The sequence below is a fragment of the Hylobates moloch genome, unplaced genomic scaffold (genome assembly GCF_009828535.3).
Source record: "Hylobates moloch isolate HMO894 unplaced genomic scaffold, HMol_V3 SCAFFOLD_15, whole genome shotgun sequence".
NCBI lineage: Eukaryota > Metazoa > Chordata > Mammalia > Primates > Hylobatidae > Hylobates > Hylobates moloch.
Genome location: NW_026652290.1, coordinates 46,418,786 through 46,434,058, shown reverse-complemented (window position 1 = coordinate 46,434,058; position 15,273 = coordinate 46,418,786). Strand labels below are relative to the sequence as shown.

The 15,273-nt window shown below is 48.6% G+C and overlaps 1 protein-coding gene across 1 annotated transcript; it reads left to right on the top strand.

Moving 5' to 3' along the window:
* The first annotated feature begins 3,903 nt into the window (after nucleotides 1–3,903).
* On the top strand, nucleotides 3,904–15,247 carry LOC116483237 (fumarylacetoacetate hydrolase domain-containing protein 2B). The gene is made up of 8 exons (XM_032177079.2): nucleotides 3,904–4,079; nucleotides 7,071–7,321; nucleotides 8,463–8,679; nucleotides 12,626–12,685; nucleotides 12,963–13,125; nucleotides 14,548–14,656; nucleotides 14,791–14,878; nucleotides 15,011–15,247. The coding sequence occupies exons 2-8, from the start codon at nucleotides 7,077–7,079 to the stop codon at nucleotides 15,071–15,073; spliced, it is 945 nt and encodes a 314-aa protein (XP_032032970.1). The 5' UTR covers nucleotides 3,904–4,079; nucleotides 7,071–7,076; the 3' UTR covers nucleotides 15,074–15,247.
* Nucleotides 15,248–15,273: the final 26 nt, after the last annotated feature.

Below are 15,273 nucleotides of genomic sequence, written 5' to 3'. Positions count from 1 at the left end.
TTCATACCATTCTCCTGCCTCAGCCTCCCGAGTAGCTGGGACCACAGGTGCTTGCCACCACGCTCGACTAACTTTTTGTATATTTAGTAGAGACGGGGTTTCACCATGTTAGCCAGGATGGTCTCCATCTCTTGACCTCGTGATCTGCCCGCCTCGGCCTCCCAAAGTGCTGGGATTACAGGTGTAAGCCACCGCGCCCAGCCTGTAGTCCCTTCTTATCCATGGTTTTGCTTTCTGAAATTTCAGTTACTCAAGGTCATCCATGGCCCAAAAATATTAACTGGAGAATTGCAGCAATAAGCAATTCATAAGTTTTAAATTATGTGCTGCTCTGTGTCGTGTGATGAAATCCTGCACTGTCCTGCTCCATCCTACCTGGGACAGGAATCATTCCTCTGTTCAGCTTTTCCATGACATCTGCCCTCCTTGCCCCTTAGTCACCAACGAGCTGACTCCATGATTAGATCCACTGTCGTGGTACCGCAGTGCTTCTGTGCAAGGCACCATCATCTGACTTCATAATGGCCCCAGAGCAAAAGGGGAGTGGTGCCGGCAGTTCCGATATGCCAAAGAGAAGCCTTCCTTTATGGGAACGCTCCTGACTTAAGGAAATAAAACAAAAATCACATAATGAGGTTGCTAAGATCTACAGAAAGAACGAATCTTCTATCTATGAAATTGTGAAGAAGGAAAAAGAAATTTGTGCCAGTTTTGCTGTCACACCTCAATCTGCAAAAGTTATGGCTACAGTATGTGAGAAATGCTTAGTTAGGATGGAAAAGGCATTAGATTTGTGGGTGGAAGACGTGAACAGAAACATATTCTGATTGACAGCAATGGTGTAGCACCAGATTAACTTCATCTGGATTAAATTTGATCACTGGCATGTATGTATAGTAAAAGACGTGGCAGATGTAGGGTTTGGTACTATCTGCAGTTTCAGGCATCCTCTAGGGGTCTTGGAAAGTACCCCCCTGGGATACTCTAAATAATTCCATATGTACTCATTTTTAATCTATCTTTTTCACTCTGAATAATTATATTGATACATATCCATGTTGCATCAACAATTTGTCCCTTTTCATTGCTGGGTAGTATTCCCTAGTGTGGCTAAACACAGAGTGTTTACACATTCACCTGTTAATGAAAAATTGAGTTGTTTCCAGTTTGGGGATTTTGTAAAAAGGCTGCTGTGAACATTTCTGTATAAGTCATTGCATAAGCATATTTTTTTTTATTTCTCAGGTAATTACTATAAAACAAAAAAAAATCTGGATTATATAAGGAGATAATTTATTCTAAAGGATTGTTGTGGGGGTGTGAGGGTGACCATTGCAATGGGGAAACGTTGCAGTGTGGCCACTCGCAGGCTTCCCATATGATCTGCAAGTGTCTCAGAGGTTAGGCAAGGGGCTGATCTTGTATAGGGAGGCATAAACGTGGCTAGAAAGAACTGTCATAGGAAAGTGGGCTGAGCAAGAGTGTCACGATCGAGCAGGTCTTACCCTGAAGACAGCCTGTTCTCAGGAGGGACCCTCAGGAGGGCTGTGGGTTGGCACAAGCTGCGGGTGGGCCAAAGCTCAAGGGCCTGGAAAAGGAGAGAATCTGAACCAAGGTTTGGTTACAGGCTTTTGTTCTTATTGATCCGTGGGGACAAGCAGTCCAGCTAATCATTTATGAGGCCAAGAATGGGAATTTAGAGGGTCTGTGTCTGGCCTGGTCACAGATAAACAAGGGAGCATCTGGGAGTCTTATCCAGGTTATATGGAAAGTCACTGGTTCTTTCCAGTAGGGTGTTTTCTGGAACAAAAGAGTGGAGGGATTCCTTAACCTTCACTATTTCTAGAAGCAAAGGGCTAAGGTAAAATTCAATACTGTCAATAGTCAGGATTGAAATGGCTAGATCATATGGTAGGTGTATGTTTAATTCTCTTCATACACTGCCAAATGGTTTTCGATCATGGTGGTACTATTTTATAATCCCATCAGCAGTGTACAAGAATCCCAGGTCCTCCACATTCTTGCCAATACTTGGTATAATCAGTCTTCTTTGTCCATTCTAGTAGGTGTGAGATGGTGTCACATTGTGCTTGTAATTTGCATATCCTTAATGATTAATGATGTTGAGCATCTTTTCATGTCCTAATTTTTTCTTTTCTTTTTTTTTTTTTGAGACAGAGTCTTGCTCTGTTGCCCAGGCTGGAGTGCAGTGGCACGATCTCGGCTCACTGCAAGCTCCACCTCCTGGGTTCCTGCCATCCTCCTGCCTCAGCCTCCCGAGTAGCTAGGACTACAGGTGCCCACCACCACGCTCGGCTAATTTTTTGTATTTTTAGTAGAGATAGGGTTTCACCGTGTTAGCCAGGATGGTCTCGATCTCCTGACCTTGTGATCCGCCTGCCTCGGCCTCCCAAAATGCTGGGATTGCAGGCGTGAGCTACTGCGCCCGGCCTTCATGTCCCAGTTTTCTATTTGTATATCTTATTTGGTGAAGTGTCTGTTCAACTATTTTGTCCATTTAAAAAATTGAATTATTTGATTTTATCTATTGACTTTTAAGCATTCTTTCTATATTCTGGATACAAGTCTTTTTATCAAATATAGCCTTTGCAGACAGTTTCTTCCAGGCTGTAACTTAGCTTTTCAGAATGTCTTTGGGAGCTATGGCTTAGTGAAACGCTTGTGCCAGGTTCTCCTCAGCGCACCCCCCTGATCACAGCCACCCCCATAGGTTCCATTTCTGTATCTGTGGTAACCTTCTGCAAGCTAGGCTGAAGTCCCAAGCTCCGGACCCATGTCTCCAACTGCCCACCGTTCAATGCCCTTTGGATGTCCCATGCAAATCGGAGTTCACCATCCTCTCCCCAGACCCGCTGCTCCTCCAGAAGCCCTGTCTCCATGAACGGCCCTGCACCTACCGAGCTAGAGACCCAGGAGTTGGCCTGGTACCTCCCTCCTTCTCACTTCCACCTCCTGTCATCCAGAGCTGTCAGTTCTTCCTCCTGAACATCTATGGACACTCATCTTCTCCGCCACGTACCGCACCACCATTGTTCTCACCCGCACCACCCACTCAGACACCTTTCCTTAGACGGGTGGCCAGACAGAAACTTCTCAAATAGAAGTCTGGCCACGGCACGCCAGTGAGGACCTTCCAGCGGTCTCCTGTGCACGTAAACAAGGTCCAGACTCCTTCGTGGGACAAGTAAAGCTCTTGATGATCTGGTCCTTGGGTAATGTGGGGGCTTCTTGCCCAGAGACCCTCACACTCTTCAAAGCCGGTAGCTGAAGAGCTGAGCAGTAGCTGTCTGTGGAGTTCAGCCGCCGCTCCCTGCAAACCTGCCCTCTGCAGGGGATGGAGCCCCGTTTCCCCACTTCCCCACCTGCGCCCAGCAGTGCAGGTGAAGGCCTGGCTGCTGAGAGTGGCTGGGAAACGCTGCGCTTTGGGGTCAGGAATGCCAGCTCCACTACTCACCGCCTGTGCCACCCTAGAAAAACAGCTCTGGCCCCAGGTTCTCCATAAGTAAAACAGGGGCAGTCATCCCTCCCCTCCTCAACGACATATGTCAGAATCAGAAGCCACAAATCATTCTCTGCCACCCCGCACGCTGCCTTGGTCTCCTCCACCACTTTCCCCAGCAATGGGAACGGCGCCAGGCCCAGAACAGGGCCGAGACCGGATGAGGCCAGCGAAGCGCCCAGGGACAAACTTTCAGGCAGCGCCCACTCTCGGGCTCGGGCAATTGCAGGGTCCCTCCGAGAGCGAGCGTCTCCAGAGAACGCGGCCGGCGCCTGGCTGAGCCCTGAGCCTGAAGAGTCGCCGGAGCCGCCCGCCCCGCGATGGGCCCGCCCCTCTGGGATTGGTGGCCTGCTAGGGGCGGTTGCCTGTGACGTCACCGGACGCGCCCGCTTCTCGCTGGAGTGCTCACCGAGCGGCCGTGGGTTCGCCGCTGCTGCATTTCCCCGGCTGGCTCCGGTCACTGGTGCCAGTGCTCAGGCGCCCGCTGCCCTTGACCTCCCGCCCCGCCAGCCCTAACTCAGCGCAGGAGGACCGGCTGCCGCCGCCGCCGCCGCTGCAGGTAGACCAAGCCTGGCTGGGTTAGGCCAGAAGGGTGTCCCTGGCGCAGGTCTCCCGCGGAGGGCAGAACTAGAACAAGGTCCCCGGCCGTTTCCGACCACACGGATGGGGCAGACCCATCTAAGCCCTCACTAATTGCAGGGGACGAAGCTGGGCATATGGGGAAACTGGGGGTTTCCAGGCGAGTGGACGGTGGGATGGGATCCGACGTGCACACCCACGTTTCAGGCTACTGTTTCCACCTCATGTCGCCGCCCCTTTGATTATGGACTCTTGCAGAGCTGGATTGAGCTCGGGCTGTGTGACAGTGGTTGTTGCAGAAGCCCCAGGGCCACTTTCTGACTAGTACCTTGGGCACCTGACGTCATCCCTTTGAGTCTCAGTGTCTTCTGTAAGGTGAGGGCGCTCTACCTGAGGGGATTGCTGTAAGGTTGGAATGAACCTGCATGTGTGTCATGTGGGAAGGGAACAGTCAGTGGGGCCTGGGGTTCTCTTGGAGAGCTGGTAACCAGCCTCCTCCCTGAGGCAACAGCCAGAGGGCGCCTTTAGTTTCCCCACGCATGGCTGTTAGCAGTTACGGCCTCTGGAGGATCTCCTGTGGGAGGTCCCTACTTCTCACTATAATCTTTAGGGCCTTTAGAGGATTTCCTATGGAAGGTTCCCCACTTCTTACCACAACATTCTGGGTTAAAATGTCCTTGGTAGGAAGATGGGGCTGAAGCTAGATTTTCTTGCTTGCATTACAAGCTTCTGAACCAAGGACTTCAATGTTACCTGGACTTGGATTCACATCCCAGCTCCTTCCCCTCCTAGCTCTAGGACTGTGTAACCTTGGGCAAATCCCTTAACTGCTTTAAGCCTTAACTGTTTCATCTGTAAAATGGGACTAACAGTACCTACCTTCCACAAGTGTCAACAATTAAATCAGGCCGGGCGCGGTGGCTCACGCTTGTAATACCAACACTTTGGGAGGCGGAGGCGGGCGGATAACAAGGTCAGGAGATTGAGACCATCCTGGCTAACACAGTGAAACACCGTCTCTACTAAAATACAAAAATTAGCCGGGCATGGCGGCGTGCGCCTGTGGTCCCAGCTGCTGGGGAGGCTGAGGCAGGAGAATGGCGTGAACCCGAGAGGCAGAGCTTGCAGTGAGCCAAATCGCGCCACTGCACTCCAGCCTGGGTAACAGAGCAAGACTCCATCTCAAAAAAAAAAAAAAAAAAAAAAAAAAGAATTAAATCAGACATTGTCGGTAGAGCACTTAATAGTTGGCATTCAGTGGCAGCAGTTACTGTTATGTTAGCATGTGGAGTGTCTGAGTGTGTGCACTTTGGCTCGAACAGCCTTTTGACAGTGGCACAGTTGGTGCTTGTGTAAGATAGCAGGGCAGAGAAGTCAAAACCCTCGGTTTTCTAGTCAAACTGGCGGGCCACAACAGTGGTGACCTAAGTCTAATGAGTCTTTCACTGAACAAGGCAGATTGAATCTCCAGGTGAGGACCAAGAGTCTGGGGATCAGCTGCCTCCACATTTTTAAGCATAGAAGGCTGTACAATACAAACAGCCTTTGCCGTAAGAGCAAGGAACCATTCAGGGAAGGCACCATGTGGTAAGGAATAGAGGCCAGACTTGGATTAAGAACAAAACAAAAGAATAGTGTTTGTCTTTAAGTGGAGGCTTGGACTCAAAACAGGACCTGAGCTCTGTAGATAATTTCTTTTTTTTTTTTTTTTTTTCTGTTGCCTGGGCTGGAGTGCCGTGGCATGTTCTTGGCTCACTGCAACCTCCACCTCCTGTGTTCAAGTGATTCTCGTGTCTCAGCTTCCCTAGTAGCTGGGATTACAGGCACCCGCCACTAGTCCTGGCTAATTTTTTTTGCATTTTTATGTGAGACAGGGTTTCACCATGTTGGCCAGGCTGGTCTTGAACTCCTGACCTCAAGTGATCCACCCACCTCGACCCCCCAAAGTGCTAGGGATTTCAGGTGTGAGCCACTGCGCCTGGCCCTTGTGGATACTTTCTAGGTGATTTGAGGAGGAAAGGCACAGCCATGTCTTCTGAAGTTAACAAGCACTAAGCTTTCCCAAGTAGTGAAATGTCAAGCCCCTGCTTCTGTCACTTATTTGTTCATTCAGCAGAAAATCACTGAGAGCCTTCTGTGCACCAGGCACAGTGCTGGGCAGTGAAAGAGACAGACATGTGCCCTGGATCCAGGGAGGAGATGACCAAGTGATGGCTGTCAGGCCCAGACCTTGCTGTTTGTCTGCAGCCTCTTCCCTCAGGCAACTTGTTCTCTATCAGGAGAAATGAAATTATTATTATCTGGAGAGGCAGGTGGGGGCGCTGCTCCTAGAAGACAGGGACAGCCTGGTAGAGGTTCTAGCTTGATCATGTGAGCAGTGGAAACCATTTTAAATAGGAGGTTAACAGGAACAAAATAGCATTTAAAAAATTGCTTATGGCCGCTGTGAAGCCAGTTTCACCAGCGTCACTTGCCCATGCTGGGCTGCCACCCAGCTAATTCCTGGTCCTGCTCATTTAGCCCAGCTCAGCTCACATCACTTCCTCAAGAAACTAGACAAGGGTAGGGCCCCTAACCATCTTCACAGCACTAGTCCTGATAGCTGAATCTTACGTCACTTGTTAACATCTGTGACCTGTGCAGGGAGAATGGCAGGGCTGAGTTTGACCTACATTGTTTCCCCAATACCTACAGCAGAGCCAAGCACAGTGGGAACTTTCAGAAAGCACTGGTTGAAGGAACCCTGGAATCCCTGGGACTTACTGCGTAGCATGTAGTAGTTGCTCCTCTAGAAAAGTTTCACCTTATGAAGTATAGCAGGGTAAAATACAAGCCTGGACCACTTCCCATGTGGTACGCAGGGAACGGTTGATGGGGCAAAGGGCCTTGGGCTGTAGCCCTAGGAATTTCAGGGATCCTGATGATGGCTCTGGGATCCTCTGTCTCCTGGATCCTGCGTTTTTCTCTGCAGGCTCTGATGCTGGTGTCTTGTAGAAGAAGGTTGCTCACAGCTCTGCTGCAGGCTCAGAAGTGGCCCTTTCAACCCTCCAGAGACATGAGACTAGTGCAGTTCCAGGCACCTCACCTGCTGGGGCCTCACTTGGGCCTGGAGACAGGGAATGGTGGAGGGGTTATCAACCTCAATGCCTTTGACCCCACACTCCCGAAGATGATGACACAGTTCCTAGAGCAGGGAGAGGCCACCCTCTCAGTGGCAAGAAGGTAAGTAAGTGGGCAGCATCGCCCTGACGCAGCTGCCCTGGTCCCCCCGCACCCTCCCCGCTCTGGGAAACAGCACCAGCAGGTAGCTCTTTTGCAAGGGAGCAGAGTAACCCCACCTTTCCTCTTCTCCCATTCTCTTAAAAGATCCTTAGAAATCTTATATAATAACATCTTCAGTTTTCAGAGGAGAAAACTGAGACCTAGGGGAGGTGATTAACAATTTCAAGGCCATACATTTGGTGCTGGAACCAGGACTCTATACTTCATCACACTGCCTCCTCTGGGAATGAAATTCTGGACTGACTGACGGGTCTGGGCCCGGGGGTCCTAAAAGGCATCTTATGCAGGTGGGGGAGTGATATAGACTCCCAGCTCCTGCAGGGTGAGAGGACTGCAAGGAGGTTTTCTATAAGACTGTTGCTTCCTGGGTTTGGACTAGATTAGGTGAGAGTGTCCCTGAAGCCTGGACCCCTATAGAATCTGGTCTAAGGAGCTGATGAACAATAAATTAAAAATACTTTAAGATGTCATTTTCATCTATTAAAATGGGAAAAAAATACAAATGTTTCACAGCTCACAGTATTAACAGTATGTTCCCATATTGCCATATTCTGCAAAGATTGGAAACCTCCATGCCCCTCATTAGGGACTTGGGTATATCTCTATAGAGCAGTAATATGCAGCCACAAGAAATAAAGAGGACACTCTCTATGTATTGTTACATATTGCTAAGGAGAGATCTCCGAAATCAATTGTCTTTTTAAAAGGTGTAACTAGTGTGCTATCATTTGCATACAAAAGGGTGGGAGAAGAATATCCATAGAGTAGCTGCGAAGAGCCAGGGGAACGGGGTAACCAGAAGGGGAAAGGGAGACCTTTCCATGTGTTCCAGTTTGTATCTTTTACATGGACATGCGTTACCTAAGGGGGAGAGGAAATCAACACTGGATATATAAAAGCCCTGCTCTGATAGCAAAGGACAATAGCTGGGCCTGATTTTCACACTGACTCTGATGGTTGATAGAGCTAGGAAATAGATTTCAAAAAGCAAAACCTGTAGCTGCTGCAGCATCTGCCCAGCCTGCCCGGGATTGCCGACCTGTTCCCAGCCAGACCCTCTCACCTGCGCTGGTCTCTACAGAGCCTTGGCTGCCCAGTTGCCAGTCCTACCACGGTCGGAGGTAACCTTCCTGGCTCCAGTCACACGGCCAGATAAGGTGGTGTGTGTGGGCATGAATTATGTGGACCACTGCAAAGAACAGAACGTGCCCGTGCCCAAGGAGCCCATCATCTTCAGCAAGTTTGCCAGCTCCATCGTGGGGCCCTATGATGAAGTGGTCCTCCCACCACAGAGCCAGGTCAGTGTCTCCCCACTGCCCTCCCTAGTCACTGGGACCATCACGAGGGCATTCTGAGCTCAGTATTCAGCCTACTGGAGCCACCTCTCGCTCAATAGTGCATTCAACAGAAACTCTACAGGATTATACACACAGTAGTAACACTGGCCTTGGAAAAAAAAGTTAATGTACATGTTTTCCTGATGACAAAAGCAATACACCTTCACTGTAGATAAAATAGAGATAAACATTTAAAAATTACGTCACCCATAATCCCACTGCCCAGGGCTTGCAATATTAACGTTTTGCTGTCTACCTTCCCAGTGTTTCTCCACTCCTGTATATGTTTATACTGTACATATACTTACCTTTTACTTAAGACTCCATCAGGAGCATTTTTTCATGCCATTAAATATTCTCCATGACATATTTAGGTTACCATGGAGTTTTGTGTTGTACAGGGTAGTTTATATTCCTGAGTTCCTTACTGCTGGATAGTTGCTTCCAGTTTCTGGTTTCTATAAATAAATGTCACAATGAACATCCTTATGTAGAAAAGACTTTGCATGTCCATTAATATATTATTATTTCCTTTTTTTTTTTTTTTTTTTTTTTTTTAAGACAGAGTCTTTCTCTGTTGCCAGGCTGGAGTGCAGTGGTACAATCTTGGTTCACTGCAACCTCCGCCTCCTGGGTTCAAGTGATTCTCGTGCCTCAGCCTCCCGAGTAGCTGGGACTACAGGTGCATGCCACCATGCCCAGCTAATTTTTGTATTTTTAGTGGAGATGGGGTTTTACCATGTTGGCCAGGATAGTCTCGATCTCTTGGCCTTGTGATCTGCCTGCCTCAGCCTCCCAAAGTGCTGGGATTACAGGTGTGAGTCACCACACCCGGCCTTATTATTTCCTTTGAATAAACTCTTAGGATTTGAATATTATCAGACTATAGGCAGTATTTCAAAACTCTTGAGAAAATCTGCCAATTGTCCTTTAAGCGAATTGTAAAAGCAACTTACACATCCATTGTTAACGTATATACCCTTACTAACACTGGTTACTTCTCCTCTCAAATTTTTATTTTAGAAATGTCTTGGGAATCATAGAAAAGCTGAAAACATAATACAGTGAATGCTCATATACTTTTCACCTGGTTTCACTGTAGACATTTTGCTGTATTTGCTTTCTCTCCCTTGCCCTCTCCCTGCCCTTCACATGGCAAACACACTTTTTTTTTTTTTTTTTTGGCAAGGGGTGGGGTGAAGGAGACATTTTAAAACACATTGCAAATATTGTCATAAAAACTTAAATAGACATCTTATAAGGACAACGGCTTGCATGACCATACCATTATCACAACCAAGAAAATTAACTTGAATGATATTTAATATGAAATCCAATTGCCCCAAAGATGACTTTTAATATGGTTATTTTGTTGCTCTGTGATCAACCAAGGCCACACACTGTATTCAGTTATATCTCTTTAGTAGTTTTAACCTAAAACAGAGTTCCATAGACTTTTTCTTAAAGGGCTGTATTAGTCTGTTTTCATGCTGCTGATAAAGACATATCTGAGACTGGGCAATTTACAAAAGAAAGAGGTTTAATTGGACTTACAGTTCCACGTGGCTAGGGAAGCCTCACAATCATGGCAGAAGGCAAGGAGGAGCAAGTCACATCTTACATGGGTAGCGGCAGGCAGAAAAGAGCTTGTGCAGAGAAACTCCCGTTTTTAAAACTATCAGATCTCATGAGACCCATTCACTATCATGAGAACAGCACGGGAAAGACCTGCCCCCATGATTCAGTCATCTCCCACCAGGTCCCTTCCACAACACGTTCGAATTAGAGGAGCTACAAGTTTGAGATTTGGGTAGGGAAACAGCTAAACCATATTGAGGGCCAATTAGTAAATATTATGCTTTGAGTGTCATATGGTCTGTTTTGCAACAATTCAACTCTGCTGTTATAGTGTGAAAACCACCAGGGATGAAATGAATGATGGGTTTCCAATCAAACTTGATTATAGCAGATGGTGAGCTGGCCATAGTTTGCCAACTCCTGATCTCAAACAATCCCCCCTGCCCTTTCCTTGAAGAATCCAGTTGTCTCATAGCATATTTCACATCCTGGGTTTGTCTGGTTGTTTCTTCATGATTAGTGTCAGGGTAAGCATTTTTATCAAGAGATCTACAAAGATGTTATACATTTCCCATTGCATCTGACTGGGAGGCTCATGTCAGTGGTCCCAAAATTTGACCACTTGGTTTAGCTGACGTTCACTAGGTCCCTCCATTGTGAAGATGCATTTCCACTTTTGTAATTAATAAGCAATCTGTGGGTGGTAGTTTGAGATCACGTAACTATCTTATTGCCCCATAGATTCTCATCCAGGGATCTTGCAGTCATCCTTACTGAATCCATTATTGCATTGGGGGATGAAGAACAATGACTTTTCTATTCTTTTCTTTTTTGTGTGTGTGATGGAGTCTTACTCTATCACCCAGGCTGGAATGTAGTGGCACCATCTTAGCTCACTGCAACCACTGCCTCCCAGGTTCAAGCAATTCTCCTGCCTCAGCCTCCCTAGTAGCTGGGATTACAGTAGCACCACCACACCCGGCTAATTTTTTGTATTTCTAGTAGAGATGGGGTTTCACCATGTTGGCCAGGCTGGTCTTGAACTCCTCACCTCAGGTGATCCACCTGCCTCAGCCTCCCAAAGTGCTGGGATTACGGGCATGAGCCACCGTGCCCGGCCAAGAACAATGATTTTTCTAAATCATGCCGTTTTTATTAGCTGGCATTCTTCTATGAAAAAAGCCTGGCCGGGCACGTTGGCTCATGCCTGAAATCCCAGCACTTTGGGAGGCTGAGGCAGGTGGATCATGAAGTCAGATCGAGACCATCCTGGCTAACACGGTGAAACCCCGTCTCTACTAAAAATACAAAAAATTAGCCAGGCGTGGTGGCAGGTGCCTGTAGTCCCAGCTACTCGGGAGGCTGAGGCAAGAGAATGGCGTGAACCCGGGAGGCGGAGCTTGCAGTGAGCCGAGATCGCACCACTGCACTCCAGCCTGGGCAACAGAGCGAGACTCCGTCTCAAAAGAAAAAAAGCTGCCTCCCTCTTTATTCCTGTGTCTTCAATATCACTGTGAATTCCTTTTTGTTTTTATTCAATTGGTTGTAATCCATCATTTACATTCTTCAGGTGACCTCAGTTTGGCCAATGAGGGACCTTCGACTTTGCTCCATCCCCAGGCTTTTAGCATATATTTGCTTTCTGGCCAAGACGTTCCAGGCTCATCGTGTACTTTCTGTCTTGGACCAAGGAACCTGGTGCTCCTTAGTGGGGAGTGGTATTAGAGACCAACATCTGGATGTCAGGTGTACTTATACCAACGCTGGTTATTATTAGAAAGAGCCACCAATTTTAAAGGCCAAATTATATCTATTTTATAGTGTATTTTATGGATTATGGGAGAGGCTGAGCATTTTTTCATGTTTTGTGGCCATGTCCGTTACCTTTTTGTGAATTGCTTACTCAAGTCCTTTGTGGGATGTCAGTCTTTCTCTTACTAAAGTGAGTTAATAGATTAAAACACTTAGAATAGTGCCTGACACACAGTAAGGTTACATATTGCTAGGGGATATTACTTTGTATTTATCCTTTGTTAAAAGTATCCAGAGTGACTTTTAAACTCAGTGCCCTGCACACGTGTTGCTCTTCTGCAGTCACAGTGGTGTGGGGACCTGTGCCTGCATCCCATGATGCTGTCTGCCACTGCCCAAAATGTATGGGTCTACAAGTCACACCTCCCTTGTCATTCACTTGGCTCTGGTTCGTGGTGATGGCAAACATGGGATGGCAGACAAGCCATACTGACAGAGATCCACGGCGTACAGCCTCTGAGCATAGATAATAGGCCCCGAAGCCACTGCGGCTCACTGTTCCTCTCCCACCCTACAGGAGGTAGATTGGGAAGTGGAGCTGGCCGTGGTCATTGGAAAGAAAGGCAAGCACATCAAGGTGAGGTGGAAAGGGCGGGCTCCCAGGCTAGAGCGCAGCAGAGGCCCCAGCTCCTGCCTCTCCTAGTTCTGACCTCGCTCACCAACACACGGTGCCAGGTGTCCCTAACCCTGGGGAGCAGTCAGCCTCCTTGCTCCCTGACACTGCCTTGCCTTTCACCCACCTTTGGCTGGCTCTGGCTACTAACATAGGATAACAGCTTAGAAATCCCTTGCCATGGGTGTTGGTGTCACCCGTGATCTAACCTCCTGTATGGCCAAATCCCCTACCCCCATAGGCCACAGATGCCATGGCCCACGTGGCCGGCTTCACTGTGGCTCATGACGTGAGTGCTCGTGACTGGCTAACGAGACGCAATGGGAAACAGTGGCTGCTGGGAAAAACCTTCGACACCTTCTGCCCTCTGGGCCCTGCCTTGGTGACCAAGGACAGTGTAGCAGGTATGTCCCTGGTCCCTGACCCCTTGTACTTACCATTGCACAGATGAACAGCCCTCCAGGGAGGAGCATGGGTTCAGGTACATGTGGCACCTGCCCTCCCTGGCTGCCCTTTCACTGCTGACTCCATGCAGGGCAAGTCTCTTATCCTCAGCCACCAGTTCTCCCATGGGCTTCCTTCCCAAGCCCTCTAGAGGGAACACAACTGCAGAGGATGTGAAACTGCATGCATGAAGTAAATTACAAAGAGCACTGAGCTGATGGGTGGATCAGGCTTCCTGTGGCTGCCACCATTTGAAACAGTCTAAGTTGAGCGTCATGGAGCATAGCTATCCCAAGGCCCAGGCATTTTCCACACTATAAGAGATGAAAGCCAGTGTGACTCACCCAGCCACTGTGGAAACACAACAGCATTGACCACACACAGTGAAGAGACAGCGCCAGGACGGAGGCAGTGTGCCAGAGGGCAGAGTGCAGCCTCTTAACACACAGCCACCCACAACTGTGGTGGAGGTGGGGGGTGTCCACGTGGGCCAGCCATGCCAAGATACCAAAGACCCCAGTGCCTCACAGCACCCCATGCAGAGTCCTCGGCAAAGTTAAATTGTGTTTCAGCTGCTCTGCTTAAGGGGGGGTAGAACAATAAGACCACCACTAACAGTTAAAAGTGCTGGTTAGCTAGGATGTTCTTACAGTAATCCATCCCCTGCCAGCATCCGGTACACAAGGCTTCTCTGTCCTGGCTGGAACCATTGCCTCACTGCTTTATAGATGCTGAGTCTTTTTTTGGCATGGTCTTACTGTGTCACCTAGGCTGGAGTGCAGTGGCCCAATCCCAGCTCACTGAAGCCTCAACCTCCTGGGTTCAAGCAGTCCTCCCGCCTCAGCTTCCTGAGTAGCTGGGACTATAAGCACGAACCACCACACCTGACTAATGTTTTTTTTATTTTTCATAGAGACAAGCACTCACTATGTTACCCAGGCTGGTTTTGAACTCCTAAGCTTAATCAGTTCTCACCTGCTTTGCCCTCCCAAAGTGCTATGGTTACAGGGGTGAGCCACCACACTTGGTGCTGCCCAGGAGTCATTTTTGTATCTACAGGTGTCATCCTATGCTGTACACAGATGCCCTTTTTTTTTTCCAAGGCAAAAACCCTAGCCATTTTTCTCTTCCCCTTCAGAGTCTGGAACATCCTCTCAACTCATCCAAGTGACTACTGCTTGGTACTCTTTGTGGGGATGCGGGGAGGCCTGAGAAGGCCAATGTCCATACAGAAAGTTCTAACACAGAGCACTGAGTCAATGTCGGCACAAAGCCCTTTCACCTGCCAAGTCACGAAGCCCCCACTACAGTTGTGTTTGTAAAATATTGTGGAGTTTGAGGGGGAAAAGGGATAACTCCAAGGTACCATCTTTGCATTTCAGATCCACACAACTTAAAGATCTGCTGCCGAGTGAACGGGGAAGTGGTCCAGAGCAGCAACACCAACCAGATGGTATTCAAGACAGAGGACCTGATAGCCTGGGTCTCCCAGTGAGTGACAGGGGCTGTCCTGCCAGTCCCACTCCACCTGCCACATATGTGGAGGCCGACCTGAGCCCTCCACCTTTGGCTGTGGCCACCTCAGCCAGCCCCTGGTCTCACTGGGTCCTTTTGCTTTGCTCCAGGTTTGTCACCTTTTACCCAGGGGATGTCATCCTGACTGGGACCCCCCCAGGTGTTGGTGTATTCAGGAAACCTCCTGTCTTTCTCAAGGTAGGTTAGCAAAAAGCAAAGAGAGCAAGGGCCCCAAAGGCCTGGCAGGCTTGGCGCAGACTTGAGAAGTACAGGCTTGTGTACGTGTGTCTGATGGAAGGACTGACACACTCATGGCCTGCTCTGTTGCAGAAGGGGGATGAAGTCCAGTGTGAGATTGAAGAACTAGGTGTCATCATCAACAAGGTGGTGTGATGGCTCCTGCACAGGCCCTGCACGTAGGATGGGGGCATCTGCTCCCACTCAGCCTAGCCCAGGGAAAGGCCCAGTGACAGGTGTGGGCAGGCGCCAGCCCTGCAAGCCGCCTCTTCTCAGTAGAAGGGAGAAGGACAGAGCTATCTTCAATAAATTCATCGGGTCAAAGCAGCAGCTTGGCTTCTGCTGTTTGTCTTCTT